This window comes from Pipistrellus hanaki (assembly GCF_964339955.1).
Source record: "Pipistrellus hanaki genome assembly, chromosome: 2".
NCBI lineage: Eukaryota > Metazoa > Chordata > Mammalia > Chiroptera > Vespertilionidae > Pipistrellus > Pipistrellus hanaki.
The window spans coordinates 185262736-185277499 of record NC_140504.1 but is presented as its reverse complement, the minus strand read 5'-3'; the positions used below and the strand labels follow the sequence as shown (position 1 = coordinate 185277499).

General features: G+C 58.3%; 2 protein-coding genes across 3 annotated transcripts in view; one reads left to right on the top strand and one right to left on the bottom strand.

Moving 5' to 3' along the window:
- CRYBG2 (crystallin beta-gamma domain containing 2) overlaps positions 1-14764 on the bottom strand; it is a 31968-nt gene that overhangs the window by 8309 nt on the left and 8895 nt on the right. For both annotated transcript variants that reach the window (XR_014794199.1, XM_084874823.1), the window contains 13 exons: positions 8165-10658; positions 7734-7781; positions 7532-7644; positions 7236-7365; positions 5168-5307; positions 4230-4356; positions 3994-4029; positions 3509-3645; positions 3249-3375; positions 2802-2941; positions 2424-2550; positions 835-867; positions 616-728 (listed from right to left, as the gene is read on the bottom strand). Coding sequence is in view for 1 of the 2 variants with exons in the window: in XM_084874823.1 (XP_084730949.1) it covers positions 616-728; positions 835-867; positions 2424-2550; positions 2802-2941; positions 3249-3375; positions 3509-3645; positions 3994-4029; positions 4230-4356; positions 5168-5307; positions 7236-7365; positions 7532-7644; positions 7734-7781; positions 8165-10658 (3765 nt within the window). In the remaining variant the exon portion in view is untranslated. The remainder of the gene's footprint in view (positions 1-615; positions 729-834; positions 868-2423; positions 2551-2801; positions 2942-3248; positions 3376-3508; positions 3646-3993; positions 4030-4229; positions 4357-5167; positions 5308-7235; positions 7366-7531; positions 7645-7733; positions 7782-8164; positions 10659-14764) is intronic.
- On the top strand, positions 1356-1859 carry LOC311618013 (large ribosomal subunit protein uL23-like). Its single transcript, XM_084875179.1, has one exon. The coding sequence runs from the start codon at positions 1374-1376 to the stop codon at positions 1842-1844; it is 471 nt and encodes a 156-aa protein (XP_084731305.1). The 5' UTR covers positions 1356-1373; the 3' UTR covers positions 1845-1859.

The following is a 14764-nucleotide window of genomic DNA, read 5'->3' as shown; positions in this document are numbered from 1 at the left end:
GAGCCAAAACCGGTTTGGCTCAGTGGATAGAGCCTCAGCCTGCGGACTGAAAGGTCCCAGGTTCGATTCCGGTCAAGGGCATGTACCTTGGTTACGGGCACATCCCCAGTAGGGGGTGTGCAGGAAGCAGCTGATTGATGTTTCTCTCTCATCGATGTTTCTAACTCTCTATCCCTCTCCCTCTCTGTAAAAAATCAATAAAAAATATGTATTTTTAAAAAGAATGTGGAGTATAACATAGCAGTAAAAAGGAATGAGGATGATCTCTTAAAAATATATAAAATGATATAGAAAGTTTTATATAAATTTATGAATGTATATTTACTAAAAAAAAAAAAAAGCAAAAAAAAAGCAGAGGGATGGATGAATCAAGATTGAGGTTCTTTATACTATACTACCTAGTAGTTTTACATTTCCATTAAAACTTCATTTTGCTTTGTTTAAGATTGAGTGCTTCAGGACAGAATAGCTAATTTCAAGGAAGCCAGAGAGTAAGGACGTGGTTTGAAACAAAGACCCTCTTCCTCCAGCCTGGATTTCCACGGGCAGGTTGGTCCTGTCTCCGCACTCACCCCCAGCACCTCCGAGCCCCCTCCCCCTCTCCCACCCCCTCACCTGCCGCCGTGGACCCGGCACGACTGGGGCTGGAAAGAGGCGGGCAGAGAGGCCTGGTCATCCTCAAAGGAGATGTGGTCTCCCAGGAAGTCCGGGCCGGAGAAAAGCTGGATCTGATGAGAGTGAAGGAGGGGCCTGGAGTGAGCGGACTGAACGGGGAACAGGGAGAGAGGTTGGAAATGAGGGAAGAGGAGGGATTGGACCCCACCGGCGCCTCACCTTAGAGATGAAGTGCAGATTTTCCTCCTCGACCTGAAGGGAGAGACCAAAGTTCCAAGACTTAAGGAGGGCGCCAGCCGCCAGCCTCAGTCCCTCTGGTTTCAAAATCCCAACGCCAGCTCGGCTGGGTGGCTCGATGGTTGGGGGTCAACCTATGAACCAGGAGGTCAAGGTCGGATTCCCCGTCAGGGCACATGCCTGGGTAGCGGGCTCCATTCCCAGTGCGGGGCGTGCAGGAGGCAGCCGGGCAATGATTCTCTCTCATCATTGATGTCTCTGTCTCTCCCTCTCCCTTTCTCTCTCAAATCAATGAAAATTAAAAAATAAAATAGCCCTGCCGAAACCGGTTTGGCTCAGTGGATAGAGCATCAGCCTGCGGACTGAAAGGTCCCAGGTTCGATTCCGATCAAGGGCATGTACCTTGGTTGTGGGCACATCCCCAGTAAGGGGTGTGCAAGAGGCAGCTGATCAATGTTTCTCTCTCATCGATGTTTCTAACTCTCTATAAAAAATCTCTTCCTGAAACCCTTTTCACGAAGATGGCGCCGAAAGCGAAGAAGGAAGCCCCTGCCCCTCCCAAAGCCGAAGCCAAAGCAAAGGCTTTGAAGGCAAAGAAAGCAGTGTTGAAAGGCGTCCACAGCCACAAAAAAAAGAAGATCCGCACGTCACCCACCTTCCGACGGCCAAAGACACTAAGGCTCCGGAGGCAGCCTAAATATCCTGAGAAGAGCGCACCCAGGAGAAACAAGCTTGACCACTATGCCATCATCAAGTTCCCCCTGACTACCGAGTCAGCCATGAAGAAGATAGAAGACAATAATACACTTGTGTTCATTGTGGATGTCAAGGCCAACAAGCACCAGATCAAACAGGCTGTGAAGAAGCTCTATGACATTGATGTGGCCAAGGTCAACACCCTGATCAGGCCTGATGGCGAGAAGAAGGCATATGTTCGACTAGCTCCTGACTATGATGCTTTGGATGTTGCCAACAAAATTGGAATCATCTAAACTGTGTCCAGCTGCCTAATTCTAAATATAAAAATTTTACACTGTAAAAAAAAAAAAAAAAAAAAATCTCTTCCTTTCTGTAAAAAATCAATAAAATATATATTTTTTAAAAATAAAATAAAATAGCCCTAACCAGTTTGGCTCAGTGGACAGAGCATCGGCCTGCATACTGAAAGGTCCCAGGTTCAATTCCTGGTCAAGGGCATGTACCTTGGTTGCAGGCACATCCCCAGTAGTAGGTGTGCAGGAGGCAGCTGATCAATGTTTCTCTCTCATTGATGTTTCTAACTCTCTATCTCTCTCCCTTCCTCTCTATAAAAAAATCAATAAAATATAGTACATTTTTATTTTAAAAATAATAAAAATAAAATAAATTCCTAACCCCAGCCTTAAGCTATCCCAAGTTTGAAATCTGCATTAGCCCCGCCCCTCTTCAGAGACCCCCTCCCCTCCCGGAGGCCCCGCCCCCTCCGCGCAGCTGGGAGCAGGGTCCCCCCTCCGGTGCCAGAGCGGAGGTGGGCGCATCCCAGACGCCCAGCACCGCCCTCCCCGGGCCCGGCTTCGGCCTTCGCCACGCACCTGCAGCACCGGCTGCAGCGAGGCCAGGGCGCTGCTGCCCGCGCCCCAGTCGTCGCAGTTGCGGTACACGCCCTTCTCCAGCACGTACTGCTCCCCGGAGAAGCCCACCTCCTGGTAGGCCACCCACCTGCAGGGAGGACCGGGGTCAGCGGCGTGGAGCCGGCCCCGCCCTGCCCCCCGGCCCCCCCCCCGCCCCCGCCCCCTTCCGGCCCCGGCCCCGCCCCGCCACCGCCAACGCCCGCCCCGCCCGCCCGCCTCCCCCCCCCCCCCCCGGCCCGGGCCCCGCCCCGGCCCCGCTCGCCCCGCCCGCCCGGCCCCGCCCCCGCCCGCCCGGCCCCGCCCCCGCCCGCCCGGCCCCGCCCGCCGTGTGTCACTCACACGCCGCTGAGCACGTGGACGGCCTGCGTGCGGGGGCCGTGTCCCGCCAGCGCCACGTCCGGCAGCGCCGCGCTCACCTCCACGCCGCGGCCCTCGAAGTCCACGGCCTCGAACAGCACCACGGCCGGGTCCGCGAAGTCCTGGGCCCGGGGACAGTCAGCGTCTCCCGCCCGCCCGCCCCCTGAACCCCCGGGAGTTCCCGCCCTCAGGGACAGGCCCCGGGGGCATGGGGTGAGGTGTGGCCTGGGAGGGAGGGGGGGAGCAGTAGGAGGGAGAGCTAGACCTGAGGGGCACTCAGGCTCTGGAGAACAGGGAGGGACATGGGTTCTTCTCCCCACGAATTGAAAGGGGGAGGGGGTGCAGGGGCAGAGACAGGGGACGGGGTGTCAGTGGGGAGGGTATGGCTGTGGCTGGAAGCGGAGGGATGGCCCAGTTGCCCTTGCTTACCGTCCGGATGACCCGCAGGGAGGTCAGCGTCTCGTCATAGCCTCCCCAGTGTGACCAGTCAGGGTACTCCCCCTCCTCCAGCAGGTACTGGTGGCCCCGGAAGCCTTCCTTCTCGTAGCCAACCCAGCTTGGGGAGGGCGGGGGCAGACAGACAGACCCAGTCACAGACAGTCCCACTCCCAGGCGGCCCAGATCACCCACACTCCCAGGGTAGGGCCAGCGGGGAGGATAAGGTGGCAGGAAGGGTCCTGAGTCCTCACCAGCCTCCAAGAACTCGCAGGGACCCCACAGAGGCCAGCTGGGGGCTGTGGCTGTCCTCTGGCTGTTGCAGGTTGTAGATGTCTCGGCTCACTTCCCAGCTCTGGCCTTGGAAGCCCGGGGCCTCGTACACCACAGCCTGGGGGAAAGGGATGGCGGTGTCGGTGCGGAGTGATCTGAACCCAAACACACCCAGCCAGCCCCGATGGCTCTGCCCTGCTTCAGCCCCTAGCCACGCCCTGACTCCCATCTCTTCTCAGACCTCTGACCTGGTTCTTACCCACCAAAAGCCACTGCCCAGTGAATCCACCGGGTTCCATCCTCCGCGCCCAAGCTTCTGGCTCCCAGGACCCTCCGCTCCTGTCCTCCCGCTCAGGCCACAGGAGACACCGCGCGCGCGCGCGCGCGCACACACACACACACACACACACACACACACACACCACCCACCCAAAGGCCCTTGTGACCCAGAAGCCCAGACTCTTACCTTGGGCTCCCCTGGCTTCTCCACTCTCGGGCAGCCCTGCAGAGGAGACAGAGCTGAGCCACCAGCCCAGAGGCGGGGGAAGGCAGATGGGGCTGGGAGCCTAGGATTTGCTTGATCCTGAGACCCCTAAAAATGGCCAAGCCCCCGCTCTTGGGGTAATCCCACCTCCCAGCCCATTTTCAGGAGGAGCTGCCAGGCCCTGCCTTTCCCTCAGACCGGGACCACCTGTTCCTTACCAAACTCAGGGGCTTCAGGGAGCCCACGCTGGGGTCTGATGCAGCCCAGTCCTTGGAGGTGGGATACTCTCCAGGCTCCAGGATGCAGGGGGTGTCTTCAAAGAAGGGTTTGGGGTACAGCAGCCACCTGGGGGAGGCAGAGAGGTGGCTGAACCCCAGATACCAGGGACCCAGGCTGGTGGGTGGGAGGGAAGGTTGAGAGAGGAGGAGGAGGTTTGGGGGGAGAGGACTCTGTCCAGGGGACTCCGGAGGACACTTCAGGCCCTATAATCTCCCGCAGCAGCCACTCCACCAGCGTCCCTTCCTCTGGCCTGCGTCCCTCATTCCACACAGCAGCTGGGGGGTTCTTTCCAGGGCACAGACCTGCTGAAGGTCCCCGTAACTTCCTGTTGGCCCCACAAGACAGCCCAGCTGCACAGAGCGGCCCTTCCGCCTGTCCCCTACCTTCCTCCTGGGCCTCACAGCTCCGTTTGCTGCTTCCTCTGACCACACTGAACTTTCAAAGCTTAGATCGCTCACCTCTGGGCCTTTGCAAGTGTTCTTCCTGTTTCTAGAGATACTCTTTCCCCTGTTCACTCGATCAGCAGGTATTTAGGGGCATCCATCCCATGCCAGGCAGGAAGGACTCCGAGTGGACGGTACCTGCACAACCCCTGCCCTCAGGCACCTATTCTCTGGGCCAACTCCTCCCAGCACAGGTGTCTCCTCCTCCTGGAAAGCTCCTGTGACCTCAGGCTGGTCCGGCGCTCCTCTGTGCTCCCACAGCTCCGTGCTCCCCGGCCTGGGACCCTGAATTGCCGCTGTCTGCTTCCTTCCCTGTCCCCACCAGCAGACTGAGCACTCCTTGAGGCCAGAAACTGCATCCTTTTGCTTCTGTGTCCCCGGCACCCAGCACAGCGAATGGTAAGCGAAGGGATTCCAGAACAGCCCAGACTCACAGTCCTGCAGACACGGAGGCAGATGCCACCCGCAGGGGCCTCTCCAGGCTGTGGGCGTCCTCCAAGGACTGAGTGAGCTTCACCTGCTCCCCCTGCAGACCCTCCTCAGAGTACAGGCTGATCTCCGGGGTAACATAGCTCTGCAAAAGAGGGGTGGAAAAATGAAGGGTAAAACGCCACCCCTCCGAGACTACCCCCTTCTCTACCTGCTTCGCCAAGTCTGCCCAGCCGGGGCTCCAGGGGGCTTCTGGGAAAACTTTGTGACTGTCTCCCCAGAAGCCCGGAGATAGTCGGGATGTATTCTTAAGGTTCACCAGACAACCAAGACCAAAGCCCTTGCTGGTCCTGCCCTGAACCTTGGGGATCTGAGACCAAAGTTCTCAGCAAGAGCCTGCCAAGTACCGTGCCCTCCACCCGCCTTCCCTCTGGGTAACCTGGCTTCCGGCCTGGCGGAGGGACAGGCGGGTGGACAGCTGTTTCCAGAGGTCTGACTCTGACCATTGTCTTATGTACGATCCCAGCCTCTGTTCAGACCGGCTCTGCCTGCCCCTCCTCCCAGCGAGCAGCAGGTCCTCTCTGCATTCTGGGTGATTCTTCCTCACCAGGACCGTCTCCATGGACTCACTCCTTTCAGGTGTTTATGAAGCACCTCCTGAGTGCAAGGCACTGTGCTTGGAGCACGTCCTGCCCCCTCTCACTTACTCCTCTCAGAGGGAGTTATTACTCCATTCGCAGACTAGGAGAGTGAGGCTCAGTGGAGGTGAGCAGCCTGCCCGAGGGACACAACCTATACGTAGTAGGGCCAAGAGCAGAGCACCTTCTAGGTGTCCAGTGCTGGATTAACAAAGGAATCCAGGTCCTCCCGACTTCAAAGCCCCTGTTTTTTCTCTTGTAGCTCATTACCTCCCACACAAGGCTGGCTTTATTGTGAGAAGATCACAATAAATTGTCCACAAACATTTCTGTGTTTCTGGAGAGCCTTTGAAAACGCCCCTCCTTTGCATGGTTAGGTACGACTGCCCTAGTTAGGAACCATCAGCTCTCGTATTCTCTGACCAGGAGGGCTGCAACAGCTCTGGACTCAGAGTTATTCTTCCTCTCATTAAAAACAAAACAAAACATCCGAGCCAGCATGGCTCAGTGCTTGAGCATCGATCTATGAACCAGGAGGTCATGGTTCAGTTCCCGGTCAGGTCACGATCCCCAGCGGGAGGTGTGCAGGAGGCAGCCAGTCAATGATTCTCTCCCATCATTGATGTTTTTATCTCTCTCCCTCTCCCTTCCTCTCTGCAATCAATAAAAATATATTTTAGAACAAAACAAACATCTGACTGGCCCTGCTTTCTCTTCTGGTTCTCCCTAGCAGCCAAGATGGTTTTGTCAAAATGTAACTTTGGTAGTTTGTGAACTATCACTTTACAGATAAGAAACTGTGATATTGACTCTGCCTTTGCAAACCACACGCCCCTCCCTCAAAACTCAGAAGGGCTCCTGGTCTGCCTGCCGCGGGGCCCTCAAAACTCAGAAGGGCTCCTGGTCTGCCTGCCGCGGGGATCCCATCCAGTCTCTTCTGTCCTGGCAGCCAGAGGGGTGTTTATAAACTGCTAATCCGATTATACTTTCCTGCTTCGAACCCCACGCTGAGACCCTAGCCTGACCCTGAGTCCTGCAGGGCAGAGGTCAGTCTCCTCCACCCTTCATTGCCTGGCCTGGTGGCTGGCACACAGCAGGCATTATCAAGCATCCTTGAGCCAATGAATGAACAGCGCACCTTGGTCTTACTGTGGGCCTAAGAGCCCTGGGCTCTGAGGGCCGGGGAGCACCCATCTCCACCCCCATCTGTTTTGCTATTCCAGCGAGTCCTCCTCCAGAGGCAGCTCAGTCTTCCTCGGGCTGCTTCCCCAAGCTGGGGCTTGCCCCTGCCTGCCTCTGCCTCCCCAGCCAGGCCTGCACTCCCCAGTTGGCTCCAAGGTCTGGCATCTATAGGCGAGTTTTCAACTCCCTCCTCCTGGCCCGGGGGCCCAGGGGAGACGGGGCCACCTCTGGCTCCCAACCCCAGCCCACTCACCCGGACAACCCTCCTGAGGGAGCCGATGCTTTGGATGCTCCATGGGGGCCCCTCGTCTCTGAGGTCCACATCTCCTTCCGGCAGGACCAGCTTCCGGCCCCGGAACTCCGGCTCTTCATACAGCACCCAGCTGTGGGCACAGAGACCCGGGTCACTGGGTGGAGAGGATGTCCCCGCCAGGCAGGATCTCCGGGTAGCTCAGGGGGGTTCTGCCAGGTTGGCCTGGGCACTTCTCGCTGTGCTTGCTGCCCCAGGTTCCCGGGCAGGCCCCTCCTGCCCGGGCACCCTGCACTCACCAGCCTCGGACCACTCTGACGGAGGCCGCGGGGGCCCAGCTCGAGGCGTCAGCGGTGTCTTCCCAAACCTCCCTGCTGCTGCCTTGGCAGCCGGCCTCCGAGAAGAGGATCACCTGGACAGAACGCAGACGGGGTCCTCAGGCTCTGGGTTGTGCTCCCACCTCCTGCTGCCCCTCGCACACGCTTGCCCTCCACCCCCTACCTTTCCTGGCCTGGTGTTCAGCTTGCCCTGGGTCTTCGAGGCCGGGCTCTGGAATGGAGGCAGTGATGAGAAGTCTCCTAGGTTGTCTGCTTCCTGCCTCCCACCACCTGCCGTCCCCGGCATCCCACATCCTCCCTGCTGGCCTCCACCCCACAGAGGGCCCCACACTTGTCCCAACCCACCCTGTCCACGAGCTGGCCCCCCATCACTCCCCTTCTCCGGCTCCCAAGAGATTGCAGCCATTAAGGTCCGCTGTTTGGACAGGGAAACGGAGGCCCAGAGAGACGTGGCTTGCACAGGGTCACACTAAGCCATACCTCAGGCCCAAACGTCTGCGTCTGAAGACTCTGCCTCCCAGTACCATGGTCCTCATGCCATCCAAACCCTGGTGCGGCCTGGCACCCTCCCTGGCCACCCACGGCCTCACTCACCCAGCCCTCGGGGGGCCTGGCGCCTGGGGGCTCCTCTGGGGGCGACCTCTCCCTGCAGAGCAGGGGCAGCTCTCCCGGCGCCTTTCTGAGCCCCGGTGCCCCATGGGGAGGCAGGGCGGACAGTTTTGAGCCTAGCGGTTCCGAGGCGGGGGCCTCCCTGGTGGCAGACACCATTCCCCCAAAGAAAAGGCTGCCTTCGAGACGGGAGGTGGGCCTCGTGCCCGTCTGCCGCTCTGGGCCTGGCTCCGGGTGAGAGCCCTTGGCATCCGTGACGTGCTTCTTCATCATCTCCAGAGGAGAGTGCGCGGCCTGGGGGCGCCTGGCGGGGAGGAAGTCCCAGGAGGGCCCGGGCCCCGCTTTCTCCTGCCTGCGCTGGAGCTTCTCATCGTCGCTCAGGTAGGGGTTCTCTGGCTCCTCTTCCTCCTCCTCCTCCTCCTCCTGCTCCTCCTTTTCTCCCAGTTCCGGCACCTCCTGGGGGCAGGGTCCCAGCACCCAAGGCCTGGGCTGGTCCTCCTCGATAGGGGGCAGCGTGGCATACATGGCCAGGTAGGAGGTGCGGGGCGTCCGGGGCAGCCGGTGAGTGCGGAGGATCTCGGGGGTCTCCATGCTCCGCAGGGTGTCCAGGAACATCTCCAGGTCAGCCGCCAGGGCCAGCTCCTCCTCCTCCCTCGAAGGCTCCGGGAGCATCTTGTCTTTGGTGGAGTCGGGGATGGGCCGGGACTCTGGGCTGGCCTCAGCTTCCATTGGCTCTGGGGCAGGGGGGCCTCCTGGGCTGGGGAGCACCTTGCCCACTGGGGAGGAGGGGGCAGGGAGAACAGCAGGACCCTGGACAGCCTTTTTTTGGGTGGGAGATGAGGCGGGGCTCCCTTCGGGGCCCTGGACCACCTCATCCTCCTGGGGGAACGGGATAGCAGGGGCAGTCAGGCCTTGAACAGACGCTTCCTTGGTGAGGGAAGCACCGAAGCTGCCTTCACTACCCTGGACAACCTCTCTTTGGGTGCTAGGCCTGTCTTCTGGGCCCTGGACCACCTTGGCTGGTTTGGGGGGTGAGGCCGCGGGAGCACTAGGAGACTGCACAACCTCTCTCTGGGTGGGGGAGGGGTCCGCGGGAACATCAGGGCCCCGCACTACCTCTTTCTGGGGGAGGGAGAAGACGGGAGCGTTTTCAGAGTCCTGAGCGACCTTGTTCCTTGGGGAAGATGGAGCAGAAAGACTGCCCGGGCTAGAGACAGCCTGTCGTCTTGTAGGGGACGGGGGGTCTCCAGAGGCCATAACAACCTCACTCCATACCCTGGGCATGACGGTGGTAGCTGGGGAGTCCGGGAGCTCTTCCCCTTTCACAGAGGGCAGGGCCTGGGGTCCCCTGGGGTCAAGAGGAGGCTGGGCCCTGGGGTGGTCAAGAGGAGGCTGCTCAGGAAGGTGGTCTGGGTCCAGGGAGGGGGGATGGATCTGGATTCTGGGAGGAGAGGGTACTAACGCGTGGTCCTGAGAGGTGTGGAGAGGGAGCTGGGTGGGGCTGGAGGCCCCCTGCACCCTCAGGGCCTTATGGGCCTGGTCTTGGTCTGGATGGGCTGCGGGGGCCTCTTGGTCCTGAGGTGGGTGAGCATCCTCAGGGATGCCCGCAGGGGCCAGGGCAGGCCTGCCTTTTGGCTCTGTGGTCCCCATCTCAGGCAGCTGCCCTGGGGCGGTGCCCTCTGAGCTGCCCAGACCTGGACTCCTGGACGCGGAAGCCACGGGCCTGGGGAGGCGGCTGCTGAGCAGCTCCAGGGCCTGGCTGCGGCTGGGCGAGCCCTCGGCCCGGTGGCTCACCACCACCGCCCGGATGGTGTTCCGGCCCCTTGGCAGAGCCTCGCCCGCGAGCACGGGCTCCAGGGTCACAGAGCTGGTCACCCTGCGGTCCACGTGCCCGCCCACCACCACGGTGGTCCGCACAGTGCGCGTCACCCGCCGCTCCTCGCGGTTCACGCACGGGTGGGGGCTGGGCTCCCGGGGCCCGGGCAGCGGCACCAGGAGCTCCGTCCTGGCCCTGGCTCCCAGGCCCGGCGGCTCGGTCCTCGGGCCTTGGGGGCTGCCATCCACCTGGTCCGCGGCCTCTCGGAGCCGCCTCACCAGCCTTTTCTCCTTGGGGGGCAGTGTGTACTTCCTGGAGAAGATGGGCCCGTGGCTCTGGCAGCTCTTGGAACCAGCCCCCGGCGTCGGGGGGCCTTGGTGATCCACAGCCTCTTCTCTCCTCGCAGCGAAGCCGTTGACTCTCTCTCCTCGGGGGCTGTGCTCGAACGCCTCCTCCGGGGGGCCTTCCACCCGGGCCTCCGACACCAGGGACACCTTGTGGAAGTGATGCCTCGCCTCCTCCTCGGCCGGGGGCCGCTGTCGCCACGTCAGCCTGGCACTCACCACCCGGGCCTCGGCCTGAGCCGGGGCCCCACCCGCCTCCTCCATGTTGGGCCCCAGCAGCCTGTCCCGACGTGTCCTTGGCTCCCTGTGGCCCAGCTCCCTGCAGGGGGTGCCAGGAAAAGAGAGAGACGGGGTCAAGTGTGTGAGGGTGGCTCTCTGTAGCACAGAACAACTACCTTTGTCAAGGCCAGGCTGGATAACCTCAGGCAAGACGTTGTCACCTTTTGGACCTTTGTTTCTTCATCTGTAAAATGGGCATGATACTCTCAGCCCTCTCCCCACGCTCAGGTGACCCCCTTTGCCACCGTCCTCCCATGGGTGAAGCTGGGGCCTGAGCCTGGATGGGGAGAAAAGGCATATGGTCTGGCCCACCGGTCTGTGGAGGGGGCTGGGACGCTAGTCCTCCAGGAGCCCCAAACTGGAAAACCAGAAAGCTCAAAACCAGGCAGCGGTTCTGACCCTGCTCCTGCCATTGGAAGGGAAGCGAAGGAAAGACGGACTTTGGCCTTGAGCAGAGCTGGTTTCCCCCGGCTCTGCCACTCACTAGCTAGATCACCTTGAGTGGCCACGCTTCCGGTTCAGGCGTCAGGGCTCCCAGCTACAAAATCTATGATAATAAAAGTGTAATATGCTAATTAGACCAGACGTCCTTCCGGACGAAGCCAGGGCTGCAGGCAAAGCCCGGGTCCCGGTGCCAGAGGAAAGCCAGTGCCGGCAGCCGGGGGAAGGAAGGCCTATGATTTTCATGCATCAGGCCTGTTATAATAATGTAACCCCTCTAATGTATGAAATAATTATTTTTTTATATTTTATTGATTTTTTACAGAGAGGAAGGGAGAGGGATAGAGAGCTAGAAACGTCGATGAGAGAGAAACATCGACCAGCTGCCTCTTGCACACCCCCTACTGGGGATGTGCCCGCAACCCAGGTACATGCCCTTGACCGGAATCGAACCTGGGACCTTTCAGTCCGCAGACCGACACTCTACCGCTGAGCCAAACCGGTTTCGGCTAAAATAATGATTGTGTGAAATGTTTGCTGTATGAAACCCCCATACTCTGTAACTTCCAAAATTAATGAACACCCCAATAACTTGATGTAAAACCTCTGCACCCTTAAAGTGTAAATCCCCTGCTCCCAACATAAGGCTCACCGTCTGGCCCACACTGGTAAGAACACAAGTTGTTAACCGCGGTCTATATAACCCGAAGACCATCTCCAGTGGAGGTCTCCTGCCTGATAAGAGGAGGACTCCACGTCACTCTGAGAGACAAGCCCCTGATTGCCCTGCTGTGTGAGCCTGCACCAGCTGCGGCCGCCTGCCTGTCTCTGTTTTCATCATCTGTTCTTCAGTGTGTGTCGCCAGGTGGCCTTTGCCGGAGCCTAGGACCCACTAGGAATAGGTAACTAAACCCTGGGTGATTGCACACTCATTCTGTCTGTGTGTCATGTGTTCTGGTTCGGCTCAGCTGTCCAGACATTGAAGTACCAAGGTTTAGGCCGTGATTGCTGACTCCTGGTCACCTGCATTTGTCCCACTAAGTCTAGACAGATAATCAATTAATTGGGGCATAATTGGGACAGGGCCTCGAGTGTTATAATAAGAGTATGTGCTCATAGGGTTGTTGTCAGGACAAAATAAGAGAGAAAGAACAGAAACTCCTCTTATAAACTAAAATGCTGGCTCATAAGCTTCGCGGTGTCCCCTCGGAGAACTGTGAGCGAACACCAGCAGGTGCGTGTGTGCCAGCACCAGCGTGTGGGTGACCTTGTGGGTACACTGTTTTTCTCAGTGAAACTCCTCGGGACCCAGCACTTGGGACTGCATGCACGCTCCCTCCATGTTCTCCTCTGTGAGTGTTTCCCTCGTTGTACACATGAGGAAACCAAGGGTCAGAGAAGAGGAGGGACAGGCCCAGGGTGAGGCACCTGCACAATTGCAAGCCGGGGTTTGAGGTCATAGCTAAGTCCATGTCTAGGCCTCTTGCCGCCTGCTCGCGAGGCCAAGGCCCTGAGCACACCCGGCTCTGCCTACGGCCCTCTCCGCAGAGCACAGCTCACCGTCACTCTTTTAAGGTCTGATTTCTTTTCTGAACCTCCTTGATCTCTGGGTCTCCATGGCCTCCTTTATTAAATCGGTGGTGATAATAACAGCTGTCTGGGGAGACTTCTAAGCTCCCTAGAAACTCGAACCTGTTTTATTAGTGACAGCAACAACAACAGCCATCTGTTGAGGGCTTGCTCTGAGCCAAACACCTTGCTAACTCCTTTACGTTCGTTGTCCTGTGGAATCCTCAAAAGAACTGCATGTATTTGACAACGCCTAAAGAATAAGGTATTAATAAATGATGAACAAGCATTCCTGTTTAGCAGACGAGGGCAGGGGGAACGTTCAGAGGGGTTAAGAAACGTGCCCAGAGTTACACAGTAGCAGAGGCAAGACTTGAATGCCAGCCCTGGGTGCTTAATCACCATACAAAACTCCCTAATGTATTTACCCAGTCAACTGAGACGCAATGGTTTGGAAATGTGCTTTTAAAGGGACTTACCCAGGCCTGGAGGGGCCATCCAGCCCCCACTCTGACTTCCAAGTCACACTGACCAGGGCAATCCCATTCTCCAGCCCAGGGACCAGTGAAGTCAACCTGTCCGTGCCCAGCCTCAGGCCCAACCTGTCTTCAGGCCTGCTCCTCCCCTGCACCAGGCACCCCTTAGGCCACCAGAATGGGAGTTAAGGCCAGAAGTGGACTCATGCTGCCAGCTTCCCTCCCCCATCTCTGTCTTCCTCTCTGCGAAGCTGGTGGAACCCAGGACTTTGACCCTGTCCTGTGGCCCGGGCAGTGACTCAGGTTTTATGGGGGGCAGAGATGAAAGGGGCTGAGGCCTTGGGAAGCCTGGCCTGACTCAGGGGCCGCTGGTAGCGATGACAGCATGTGGCCTGGCCCGGGACAGGGTCTGAGTGGCCCCAGAAAAGACTTGTGTATGGGAAAGGGGGTGGCCGAGATGGAGCCCCAATCCTTTCCCCAGGCAGAACTCCTGAGAGCAGGACACAGTCAGAAGCCCACCTCCCTTCACTGAGGCCCTGACCGACCCTCTCCCTAACGAGCCCCCCTTTCATCTAACTACAGTGTTTCCCAAACTTCTGACATACGTGTACCCCTTCTATAATTTTCGTAACGCTGAGTACCCCTCGTACTCATGAGAACGTAGAATTAGGCGCAGCTAAGCATGTTGCAGTGCATATCCCCACCAAACTCCGGTGCAACGCGTACCCCCACCAAACTCTTCCCGTACCCCTGGGGGTACGCGTACCACACTTTGGGAAACACTGATCTAACAGAACCCCTGTCCTCCTTGCTGGGATTTTCCCCCACATGGAGCTTCACCCCCTCATTGAACCCCCCTGGGCCTCCTCTCCATTTCTGAATAACAATAATAGCAACTGCCATTTGCTGAGATTCCCTGTCCCTGATGGCATTAATAGTAAGGGGCAAAGCCTGGGTTCTAAGTCATTTATTCGTTCATTCACTCATTCACGTATTCATTCATTCAGCGCTAATTGTGTTAGGTGATGCCCTAGTTCCTGATTAGGTTCACCCAAAGCCAACTTTCCCATGAAGAGCCCAGGGAGTCCAGGGGTCAACAAATTAACATAAAAACAGGAACCATGTTTGGAAGGCCCCATAGGCTTTGGCAAAGGAACAGGAAATCCTCTTCAAAGGAAGCCATTGATAGTCAAATTAGAGATTGTCAGTGACTTCCCAATAATCAGAATGCAATGTCTCTCTCAACCCAGCCCGGCCCCTGGACAACACCCCTGATAGACACTCATGCCACAAGCATGTGGTCATTCGCCTCTGCTTGCATACCTCCAGGGGTAGGGAGGTCACCATCTGACAGTTGGCCTGACCCATCCCTGGACAGTCATGACTGCTAGAATGTTCCTCAAACTATGCTGGAATCCCCCTTTTTGTCCTTACTTTGAAGACACACCCCAGTGACCCAGGATGCCTTTCCTAGGCCAGCAGAAGTGCACATTCCCTCTCTTCTCAGGGCCCCATATCAGAAGCGAACTTGTTGGCAGGGTAACCTGTGACCTCCGCACAAGGTGTGGGGCTGGGAAGGGAGAGGCTGAGGAAGGAGTGGAGGGGAGTGTGGGAAAGAGCCTTGTCTAACCCAACAAGTCCTGTATTCTCCCCGCTTACC